General features: G+C 45.2%; 1 protein-coding gene across 2 annotated transcripts in view; it reads right to left on the reverse strand.

Moving 5' to 3' along the window:
- ASB18 (ankyrin repeat and SOCS box containing 18) overlaps window positions 1-7,751 on the reverse strand; it is a 48,346-nt gene extending 40,595 nt beyond the window's left edge. Inside the window, exon 1 of one of the 2 annotated variants that reach the window (XM_063118540.1) lies at window positions 7,478-7,751. In XM_063118540.1, coding sequence (XP_062974610.1) covers window positions 7,478-7,709 — 232 coding nt within the window. In that variant the 5' untranslated portion in view covers window positions 7,710-7,751. The remainder of the gene's footprint in view (window positions 1-7,477) is intronic. The other variant, XM_063118539.1, reaches the window with a different exon arrangement.
- Between the last annotated feature and the right edge of the window lie 4,400 nt (window positions 7,752-12,151).

Here is a 12,151-nt window from a genome sequence, read left to right on the forward strand (position 1 = left end):
GGGCCCTGCCACTGTCGCTGCATGGGTGACAGCGACAGCGGCAGGTCCCCTGTAAACCCCACTTACCTTTCCGGCGGCGCTCCGGATCGAGGCAAAGGATCCGCCTTCACCTCGATCCTCTTCGCCACGCTCCGCGGCCCCCCAATCCTCTTCGCCTCCGCCTTAAGGGGAGGCGAAGCCCCCCGCTCCGCTTCTAATTCGCCGGTCCGATTAGAAGCGGAGCACATCCCTACTGTTAAATATTGTTTCACAGTTGCTATTGGGAAAATGTTTTTACTGGGAAAACACGATTCTTTCCTCTGCTAGGGCCCTGGTCTTCATTGCAAGGCCCATGAGTTCTGACAGGCCTTGCAGGCAGCAGTGAAGGAGTAGTAGCAAATGGCACACTCGCCCATCCTACAAGAAGGGCCGGCCACCACTGCACTCCCTCCTGGCTCCTGCCACCATATCTCCCACTCCCTCCCTCTGTCCCTCCCCGCCTGCTCTGTGGATCCTCCCAGAGTGAGCCAGCAGACTGATGAAGAGATGTACTGGCCAGAAGAGCAGCTGGCGCAGCTCTTTAGAGAGGTGCTAAGCCCACATGCCTAGCTCTGAGAGGGGGGCTTCCTTAGAGCCAGGCATTGTGGGAGGAGGGGTGCCCCTGGAGATGGCCCATGATACAGGCCCTCTCCGGGGACATCTTTGCTTTTCTGGCCAACACATCTCTTCCGAGAGCTTGGCTGCCCAGCAGAACAGGTGTTGGTGGCAATGCTGTCGAGAAGAGGGACACAGACACAGCAGGTGGTGTTGCACAAAATGTGCCTGATTCGAATGCACCAAAGTCCAATAATGAAACTCTCGCGAAAGGTCTCCGTCAAGGCATTGGGCTCCAAAAACTTTGTTCTCAAGAATAGGTGATGACCTGGGCCCGATCTACACATCGTTGTGAAGTCGCTTCCGTGCGCCTCGAGTGCGCCCGAAAGCTCCTCGAGACACACAGCCTTACTTTCAAATTGCAGTTTCCTGGCTTTTGAGCACTGTTATTTACTCCGTCTTAAGTCAATTTAATGCGTTCCTTCTTCCAACGTGTGTAACATTTCTTCGCTGTTTCCTCACTGCCCCGCCCCGCAGCGGAGATCACTTGGCCGCCATCGCCACGTGCTTTCCCAGTAGTGCTGTGTGCTTGTAGCCTTTCTCCTATTGGTGACATGGCTAGGGGCAGTCCTGAGGACTTGGCTGAGTTTAACTGGTCGGTGTTATTTCAAACTGACCTATGGTGTTGTCCTGGCTGTTGACCAGCAATGTGGATTCAGCAGGATTAACTTTGTCTGGCAAGAAAGGGGCTTGGAAGTCACCTGCCTGCCACTTACATGGGGGTAAATGGAGTTTTTACTGAGGGGTGTCTGGCCACTCCCCTTCTCTTCTTTGTTGTGCTCATTCGCCTTTTCTAGGTGATCCGGGTGGGCTCCTGGTGGGGTGTCCTAAAGGGGGTGCGTGTACACGTGTGCTTGCGTGTGTGAATGCCTGTCTGGACAGGTGTCTGCGTGTCAGGGGAAATGGGCATTTTAGTTTTTACATCAGTGAGGGAGGGGGAACCGACATGGCAGATGTAGGGGAGGAGAGACAGATGTGGCAGGTGGAGGGAGACAGAGGCAGTGGCATGAGGGGAGTGGGGAGCTAGACATAGCAGGTGGGGGAGGCCCTCTCTCACACTGAATTTATTTAGCCAAAGTGGCTCCCACTTGAGAAACAGTGTGGACAACACTGGGCTAAGGCCTCCGTTGTTCTTCCAATTGGCTGTGTCAGGAGCACCTATTGGACTGTGCTTTCTGACATCGCTAGGGGTGAATGGTACAACTCCTTGGCTTGTTCAGTTTGCATTATCTTTATGTGTGCTTTTTAAAACTTTAGTATTGACAGGTTACTTCCCTGCTGGATAGCTCAAGCATATGCCCCGACTGCACATGCGGCCTTTTTAAAGGAAAAAAGAAAGTGGCCTCAATCTGCAGGATTTCTCCCCTCCACACACATACATGCAATGTCAGGCCATTTCATGAACAATTTAAACCATGTTCTTAATTTTAATTTTCTCTGGGAGAGGGGTGGCGTCTCCATCTCCATCATGGAAGGGCACGTTTCCTGTTACTGCAAATCTCCCTTGCGGGCAGCATTTTAAACAACTGCTGCTGGATTGGGGCCAGAGTGCACAGGGGCATGTTGCTTATTTCTTTAATTGTCTAGATAAGCCTTTGGTGGAACTTCACCTTATTTCTGCTATATTCCACACACACACCCCTTTGGCTGCCCCCAATCAATCTGGATGATGTAATTTGCCAGATAAAATTATGTGTACTAATTATGCAAATGAGGCAGACTAAATTAGCATGCCCAGTCTGCATAATTTGTTGCTCAAATGTAGAAGTTTGCAGGGAGGGAGGGGGGCAATGGAAGGTCACCTTTCTTGAATGCTTGGGCCTGCTCAGAGACAGGCTGTTTACAGTAGGTTCTCTTCAAAGGCTCCTGCACGGCTTACTGGCTGAGTAGGGTCTAGGTTAGAGAGGTAAAATTTCTGGAAATTTTGAAGCCATGGTGGGGGGGAGTTTTTTTCCGGGGTGGGTTCACAAAACAACAGATTTTTTTGGAAAAATTGAAATCACAGAATCATAGAATTGTAGAGTTGGAAGGGGCCTATAAGGCCATCGAGTCCAACCCCCTGCTCAGTGCAAGAATCCACCCTAAAGCATCCCTGTGAGGTGGCTGTCCAACTGCCTCTTGAAGGCCTCTAGTGTGGGAGAGCCCACAACCTCCCTAGGTAACTGGTTCCACTGTCGTACTGCTCTAACAGTCAGGAAGTTTTTCCTGATGTCCAGCCGGAATCTGGCTTCCTGTAACTTGAGCCCATTATTCAGTGTCCTGCATTCTGGGATGACCAAGAAGAGATATTGCAATATTAGCACTTTTTACAGATTGAAAATCACTTTGTTACTTTAGGAGCATAAAATGTAATTATGTCCAAGTTGATTTGGCATAAAATTATTACATTTGGTATATTAAAAGCACAGTGTATTAAAACATTTATTACTAACTGAATTTACTTTAAAAAAAAAATTACATACAAGCTCCTGAACTGTTAGGAATAAGGAACCTCTTTGGTTTTGCCAGTTTATGAGCAGGCAAAAAATCATTTAAAAACAACAACAGAGGAAACCATCAGCATTAGTAACAAGCCTCCACTGCCCCCCCCAAAAAGGGGGGGGTAAGTGCCCGACTTTTTAGAAGCAGAGTTTCCAGAATTTGTCCCTGGATGGCTTCGCAGTGGTGGCTGCATCATGTACATGACGTGCCTCTACTGCGAAGCCACCCTGGGGCAAACCCTGCATGTAGACGTGCCCCTAGTCAGGCCAGCATCAATGGAAGGCATGGTTGGGTGCCTGCTGAGGGCCCCACACCTCAGAGCCCCATTGACCACAGCCTCCTAGCGTTGCTGTTCCTCTTCACCACTGAAACCTGTTTCTCACTCTGGCCCAGACAACAATGGTGAGAAGGAGGAGGAGCTGATGCCGCTGTCCGGGTACTCATTGGCTCTCTGCCAGGCAACAAGCAAGCAAGTGGCTGTGATGATAAAGAGGATGAGGAACAATAAGAGCTGGTGCCCATGGTGAGGAGAAGGCAGGGAGGGCTCCCGTTTATGGCATCTTGACCAAAGGCCCTCAACAACCTGGAGCTGGCACTGTTCCTAGTTAATCACTAGGTGTCTCAGATGGTTGCTCCCACAAAAGACAGAGATATCGCTAAGACTTTGAGGTGAATCCTCCTAGTCTCCCATTTTGTTCATTAGCAGTAATGCCAGCTCCAGCCTTTGAAGAGCCCTCGGGCAAGACACTCTCAATGGTCCCTTCTTCCTCAGTGAATCTACTTTCTCACCACAATTGACCGTAGCTGCTATTTCTCCTCACCCTCTTCCCCATTATTGCTACTAGGGCTGTGCTCCGCTTCTCTTTGGTTCTTAGAAGCGATAGCAAAGCGGGGGGCTTCGACTCTGTTATAGGCGGAGGAGAAGCGAGTCGGGGGGCTAATGAAGCATAGCGAAGAGAAGCGACCACAAGCAAATCGATCTGCTTTTCACGAAGCACTCCGCCCACCATTTTGGATATTTTCCCCATAGGATTGCATTGTGGAAAAGATTAGTGTATAATTTTTTTGTATTGAAACCCACATCCCTGAAACTTACTGTGCTTAGGGAGTGGTCGTTGGGGGTCATTGTGCAGATGTTCAGACTTTTTCGTCCCACGGTTTGCTTGCTATTAATTTGTTTAGAATGGCTAAAAGTGGGAGGGGGTAAGATTTTGTTTTGAAGCGATGAGAGGCAGATTCAACTCCCAATCGTGATCACCTGATGAAGCATCCTCCAATCCCAGTGTTGGGGGGGGGGGAATAAGCAAAACGGGATACTTTGTAACGTGGGATACTGGGTAACTTTTCTTTCTTTGTCTGAACAGACTTTTCCCAGTGTTTTTTGAAACAGTAGCCCCACCAAACGCACAAACACAACCTTAAATCATATACTACTAAGTAAATAAATAACAAATAGGAAACATAGCACTGCTACCCACCCTAACCGTGGTGAACAACTGAACAGATGTGGTGCAAGGGGATGAGGTCCATACGTGCCAAGTGCACCCTTCTGCCCTTGGAGGGTCGTCAGAACCCTCCGAAGGTTAGCCATTGCAGAAGCCAAGGAGCACCACGAGTTGAAGTGTGATGCAGCTTCTCAAAGATTGATACCTAGACAGGACCAGTCAAATTGGCACAACAGTTCCCCCTCCCCCTGGGCACGTCCACTTTCCTCTTATTGGCAAAAGACAGACATAGCCTCTTTTTTAAAAAAATCTTCTTGTTGTTGTGATTCAGCAACACTGTTGCTTTTAATTCCACCCCTCCTGAGTTTATTTATTTATTACATTTATATTCCACCCCATAGCCCAAGCTCTCCTGGCTTTCCCTCTTCAGTGAAGTCAAGCAGCTTTCATTGTGGTTCAACTTCTTATTGTTGTTGTGATTATTATTTTTAATATTATTATTAATATTAGCACTGCTATTATTAATGTTATTATTATTGTTGTTGTTTAATAATGGCTGTGATCACAGTGCAGTCAATCAACTCTGAAGCAAGGATCACAAAGCTTTACTCTTATCCTCCTAGCCCCCTATTAGTTATGGGATGCAAAAGAAAAGGCATCTGTCTGTGCTGTTCCTGCCTCACAGGGATGGTTTGAAGCAAACCTTGGCTCACTTACTTGTGCCCCCAGAAATGTCTGCTGCATGCCTGCCTTCCCACCTCCGCCTGGGTGCTGTTGTTGTGGGGTATCTGCTGGGACTTACTTCCCCATATTTATTTATTTATTTATTGCATTTCTATACCATCCAATAGCCGAAGCTCTCTGGGCAGTTTACAAATCTATGGCATAGTCATACATCTCTGCCTGCCTCTCTGCCCTCCTGGTGCCTGGGAGATGTACTAGATGATGGGCTTTGTGGTTCAACTCCACAAGCCTCTGGCATGCTTGCTCCCAGTGCTACAGGGGCATGCTGCCTGTCATCCTCTGTGCCTGCCCCACAGGGATGGTTTGTGCATGTCTAGCTTTGACTCAGGGTATCCTTCCTTGTGATAAAAGGCAGCTGCATTGCGTGCTCACCTAAGATTTCTTGGTGTGTGTGTGCATGCATTTTTGAAGTGTTTCACCTGAGATGAAGATCCTTATTTAGAAAAAAATCTTTATTTCCCCAAATCATCTGTCCTATTGATTGCTATGGGCAAGCGCTTTGCAATGGATCCTTATGGGCAGGTATGAAAAGATGTCGGAGCTATTAGCATGCTTAAAACGAAGAAAAAAAAATCGCCAAAAATCAGGGCATGCTTGGATTTGCTTGAAACATGCCATGAATGTGGATCTAGGTAGCATCTGTGAGGGTTCCCATTTGCAAGTTTGAATCTGTAAAAATGTCAGAGTAAATCCCATTTCTGAAAATGGGGTGTAGGATTTTCAAAAATCCCCCCAAAATCAGGGCATTCTTGGATTTGCTTGGAGTTTGGCATGAATGTGGATACATGGAAAAGCTCTCATGGTGCCAATTTTGAGGTTTGTAACATTAACAGTAAAAAAGTTATAGGTGTTTGAAATGCAATTCAAGTCAAGGGGGGGAAATGGAGCTCCGATCCGGATCTGGAGTGCTGCAGCGGAGTGGAGTGGCCCATAGGCGGATCAACGCGGGGTGGAACGGACCCAATCCAGAAGTTGCAGATTGGGATCTGAAGCGGATTGGGGGTCCGTGCACAGCCCTAATTGCTACCGGTTGCTTACTGGGCAGGCAGCCAATGAGCCTGCAGGCAGCGGCATCAGCGGCTCTTCCTTCTCACCACTGCCAGAGTGAGAGGCGGTGAGCAGGCAGGTTGCAAAGGTAGAGGAGAAGAGGAGCCAGTCCAGGGATTCTCATCAAGGGGCCCTTTGCTATTGTAGGGGCCCTTGGCAGTGCACCAGCCATGCTGAAATGTGATGCCAGCCCTGACTCGTAGATTCATTCTGCATAACAGAGCGACATCAACTTGACTCAGACCTGGTCGGGCTTAGTCCTCAAGCCTGAAGGATGGTGATACATCCTGGGCAGCACAATGAAACAAAGGTTGTCAAGGCATATGCAGGCCATTGTTGAGAGCAGAGGGTGTACCAGTACCAGGCAGGAAGGGCTTGAGTCAAGGCAGACAGCAAAGCCAGGTGCGGCAGCCTTGACTCTCACAAATCAAATGGGAACGATGCTGATCCCACATGGACCAGCAACATCAGGGATGGTGGCACAGAAACTGCTAGGCGTAAACAGCCCAAAGCCTTGTGCCCGTTCATGCCTCCTACCCACCTACCAACATCCAGTTTGCCACTACTTTTGCTCCTGGAACCGACACCTGGAAGCACCCAGAGGTTCAATATGATGACGTTGGTGAACCCAATTCTCTTTATGACTGCTGAATTACACAGGCTGAGATAGTTTCTTGCTCATTATTCCAGCAGGTTTGTCCCCCTGACCCCCCCTCCATGCATGCCCTCATTCCTCCGCCAAGAAAACACGAAGAGATATGTTGTATGTCCAGAGGAACCTGTAAGTTTCCCAGAGTCAAACATACTTTGTCCTGAAACATACACAGCTACTAGCAGTTACTGCCTCCACGTTGCTGCTAGAGAGACTATTCTCTTCGTGCAAAACTGCAACGTCAAACTTCAAAATCCAGTAGAACCTCCTAATAAAGAATGCAAATAGAGTAAGATTATTATTTTTCTAAAAACACACACCCAAATTTGCACTATTGTTTTATGTAACTATTTTTGAGTTCAGAATTAATGCAGTGGCAATCCTGTAACAGGGATAATTTAAGTCAGCACACCCGTTTCTTACAGCTGCTTTCTCAAGACGAACCATTTCTTAATTGCACAAATGATCCAGTTACCTACTAACACCAGAGGGTGCAGCTGAGCTTCTGGGGCCTTCATCCAGTCATCGTTGGATAGTTCTATGACGGCATTCACATGCTTGACTTCATTGCACAGCAAATCCATCGTGGTGTCTTCATCCCCAGCGTCCAGTGCATTCTTCAATCTTGTAATGAAATCTGAGTTAAGTGGGTGATCAGGAATATAGTCAAAGCAAGACTTTCTGAGCACTTTGTGGCTGGGAACCATGTTTTCAGGCAGAGGATACAAGTCAGCTAGCTGTAAATGAGAAGTGTTACTTGGGTTGCTAAAAATAGAAGAAGCTGGGCTCCTCTTACACCAGTGGGATTAGCACAGTGGAGTATGCAGGGGGGATATTGGGAGAGTCATTGAAAAGAGCTAGAACTCAGTCATTTTGAAGAATTTGTAATGATGAAATACTGGAATATTTTCTCCCAGAGAAAATGCTGCTACAAAGTAGTGTATAGGTGGTATCTTTTCCTGGATCACTTTCTATCAGTGAACCAACACTAGCAGAGCAGACCATTAGTAAACAGAAGTGTGTGTGTGTGTGTGTGAGAGAGAGAGACAGAGAGAGAGAGAGAGGAACCCTCTTCCCTGACTTAAGTGCTGGCAGGTTCTTTTCTAAATGTTATATAGTTTTTCTTTCAGGAAAGGCTTGATATCAGATTCAAAAACTATTGACGAGGCCTTTCCTACAAACCACACGCTTCCCCCTCCTCTTTCTTGTCTTCTTCCTCCCTCAAATATGCCTAGCAGATAGGACTAATTTTTACAAGCACATATTTCTTAGGCCAAACTATACATGACACAGGAGTTCCATGACTGGATCTCTCAACATCTATTTCTTTACTTCAAAGCAGCCATGGAAAGCTGCTAATTTGATTGGAGAAGCTGTGCTGAGGTGTGTGTGGTTTTTTTTTTTGGTTTTTTTTACCCCATGCCATTTTCCTAATTTAACCTTCCCCTAACAGGGCTGCAAAAAGTTCTCTCCCTCGCTCCCCAGGGCTATTAGGGTGACCATATTTTGGAAACCAAAAAGGAGGACAACATGGCCACCCCAAGGGGGCGTGCCCACCAACATGCCTAGCTCCCAAGGCGGCCAGCCCACCCAAACATGGCCGGCCTTGGTCACAGGTCTGATTTCACAGCACACAATTGGGACAAACCTGTTCTACGTAACATCTTAATGTTAAAATCACTGAAATGAAGAACAAGTGAGACATTCAATGTATCTGAACAGATGCCCATTATCACATTGCTAGACAAGGATCTTTTCCTCCTTTTATCCGAATATCTCCTGAATTTACACTGACTCAGTGTGCAGAGAAGAGAAAACCCAATCAAGGACCTATGACAGAAACAAGTCCCATTGATTTCAATAAATACTCCCAGATAAATGAATGTAGGACTACAGCCTTTTCACATCTGTTCAACTGACTCTAGCAAGTGCAAGCCTCTCTTGTCAAGGACGACTATGCAGTCACAGAATGTGGACTAGTGGATCATACAACCAACAAATGCTCTCCAGAAAGATGCTTTCAGAGCCTAGGAGATCCAGACACACTCAAACAAGTCAAGCCGAGCCACACTATGCTGGGACAGAACAATTCTGGGACAAGACAATACTTTGCAATCGACCAGACATAACAGTCATAAACAAAAAAGAAAAACACACGTACCTCATTGACATAGCAATACCTAATGACAAAAATGTTGCAGAAAAGGAAGAAGAAAAGAGAGAAAAATATACACCACTGGCTATGGAACTTAAAGAACTATGGCAACAGGGAAAAGTTACAATTATTCCATTAGTCACATCAGTCACCAGTATCACATCAATTTTTAATTTTTACAGAAAACTAGGCCTACCAAACATACATCCACACCAACATACATCCACACCAACATCCACATCCACACCAACATCCAGAAAGCAGTCATACTTAAAACATGTTCAATAGTCAGGAAATTTCTGAATCAGTAAAAGACAACATGACTTGGCAAAACCCATCAAGTTCACCTAGAAAAAAAATCATGAGCAAGACAAGAGATAACAACAATAACGGCAACCATGTTATTTGTTTTCTTTTTTAAGGAGGGTGAACAATTATCAGCAATTATTAAAAATATACGTCATGCCAATTATATCAAAGCAAATTGGAGAGGAAAGTCTGTTAGACAAGTTCTTAGCCCTCGAGGACGAGATCCAATTCAGCCCTCAAGAACGACACCACACTTACAGCGACAGAGGGTCCAAAGCGCTTTATTGATTATAATCAAGATCTGATAGTTTTGAAAGCAACAGTCAGACAAAGAATTGGGAATTCAGCAGGGCTTTTCAAGCCTGAAAGGGGCAGTGCCCCACAGCAATATTAACCAATTAGAATGTAACACCAGAGAGAGCCCCCTTATCTTTTGCAAAACATTTCTTCTGTAACTGAGCCCCCTTATCTCCTTGTAACAGTACATTCCGCCCGGGGACATGAAGCTATTGTTTTAAGATAGATAGGATAGTTACATGAGAAACATCCTTGAAGACATTCTTAGTACGTGACTCCTCGCTTGGTGTATAATGGATACTATATAGCTTCCTTCAGAAAATGGAGGTGGTTGTGCTAACATTTCCCTCCTTTAAAGCAATTTAAAAGCCAAGCTTGCTAACTTCTAGGTCATCCATGGCTAAAGCTTCATAATGCAAATACATTTGCTGGTGGATTACAGATTTTGCAAGGTTTCTCAAAAGAGACAGAATACAGGGGAGACAAAAAGCAAGGATTAGCAAAATCATTAAAATGAGACAAAATGTAAGAAACCCTTCTTTCAACCACCCCAGGTTGGGTAACCAACCAGTAAGCCATCCAAATAGATCATAAGTGGGTGGTTGTCCTGTTCTATGGAAAACTTGTACTGCTTCTTTGATCTTCTTCACATCAGTCTCAATTTTACTTTGTTCATTTACATAAAAACAACATGATTGGTTAAGCACAGCGCATACACCATTTTGCTGAGCTAATAACAAATCCAAAGCCATTCTATTTTGCACAACAACGTTGCTGAGAGAAGTAACTTCAGTTTGTAAGCTTTCTATTGCATCCAGTGTACTATTAAAAGCTTTTTCTAATTCCAGTGAGATGTTTTTGACAGTTTTCTCTATCTCAGATACTCCTAACCAAGGAAATAGCCATCGTATGGTAGCATGAAATCCAGTGTTTCTTCTAGCTAAAGGGTTATCAGATCTTTGTACAATTCTGTGTGCAAAACTACCAAAATTAGTCATCTGATCAGAAGTAAGGTTCTTAACAATTTGTAAATGTGGCACAGCAAATGACACAGTGCATCTTCCTCTCCATTTAGGAGGGAGGGTTTTATATAGATTTTCTCCACACAAGAAGTACATCCCTTGCTCAACAAGAGTGAGAGAAAGGATATTACCTTTTGCAGTAGTTATTTTGCTGTCTTTTCTAAACTTTATTACCATAGTTACACCATCAATGTAGTGGTATGTGCATCTGTCATAGTGGTTAGTACTCTTGTGCCATTGTTTAATTCGTTCTTCCCATCCTGTGGTATGTTTAAATCCACAAAAGATGGAGGTAGCCAGGACCTCTAAAAGGCTGACTGGAACAACATCAGGTGAAGCCCCATCTGCTTTTGGACTGGAGCTATTGAGTAAAGCTTTGACAACTGCTCCGTTTTCACTGAAAAAGAATACAGAGTTATTTAATAGGGCTTTTGATTCATTTTTCCAAACGACATCTGTGAAATTCAAGCTATGGAGTGTAGGATTGGTAAGACTATAATTGGGCATGTCAGTGAAATTGTAAACACCACTGCAAGTAGACTCTTCTTTGTTAACTTTCATTTCATCATTCACATAGGGTTCTAAAAGTCCTTGAATAGAATCGAACCATAATATATGTGCACAATTTTGACTCTTTAACCATCCTACATCTTGACCAGTTGAGTTCTCTGATTCTATACATATTGAATGTTTTATCTCATTTGGTGTTACTTGGTAGGCTATGAGTCCTCTGGAGCGTGAATTTCGCACCCATAAGCCTTTGGCAGAATGTGTGTAATTTAAGATCCAGTCCGCTAACCACCCAGTTTTTATCTTTGAGGTCCAATAGGTCAAGGGTATAGGGACTGGAAGTAATTTATTACCTGCATCTTTCCTCCCTAGTTGCTCACAAACCCAACAGTTCTTAGCTTGTGTGGTGGTCACAAGTTTTTGTAGGGCAGGAAGATGAGGGTGATTATGAGGGTTTGCCAGGAACGTTTCACAATTGCAGTATAAAGTTAGGTAACTTATAAGTAGTGTAAGGCACAGATATAAGCAAAAGACTTTTGCCATGACGCTCAGGATAGAACCTGGAACCACCAAAGTAAGAAACCTGTGAGCAAGACAAGAATTATCAGAATTAAAGCTACACAATCTTCACATGAATGTAAACTCATGGGCTCCGCTTGTAAAGTCTAACTCTTGTGCCCCCTAAGTGTTGAGCTGAGTACTCTGGCTGCTCCTCGCTGGTCTCTTCGCCTGTGTTGCTGGTGGCTTCCGGTGCACCAGAAGGCAGATGATCGTTGCCTGTGTCCTCTGAGCTCCGGCTGCTCAGGGGAGGCAGAGGTTGATGAAAGTGTTTTATTCTAGAACAATGTGTCCATTT

The sequence above is a fragment of the Elgaria multicarinata genome, chromosome 2 (assembly GCF_023053635.1).
Source record: "Elgaria multicarinata webbii isolate HBS135686 ecotype San Diego chromosome 2, rElgMul1.1.pri, whole genome shotgun sequence".
NCBI lineage: Eukaryota > Metazoa > Chordata > Lepidosauria > Squamata > Anguidae > Elgaria > Elgaria multicarinata.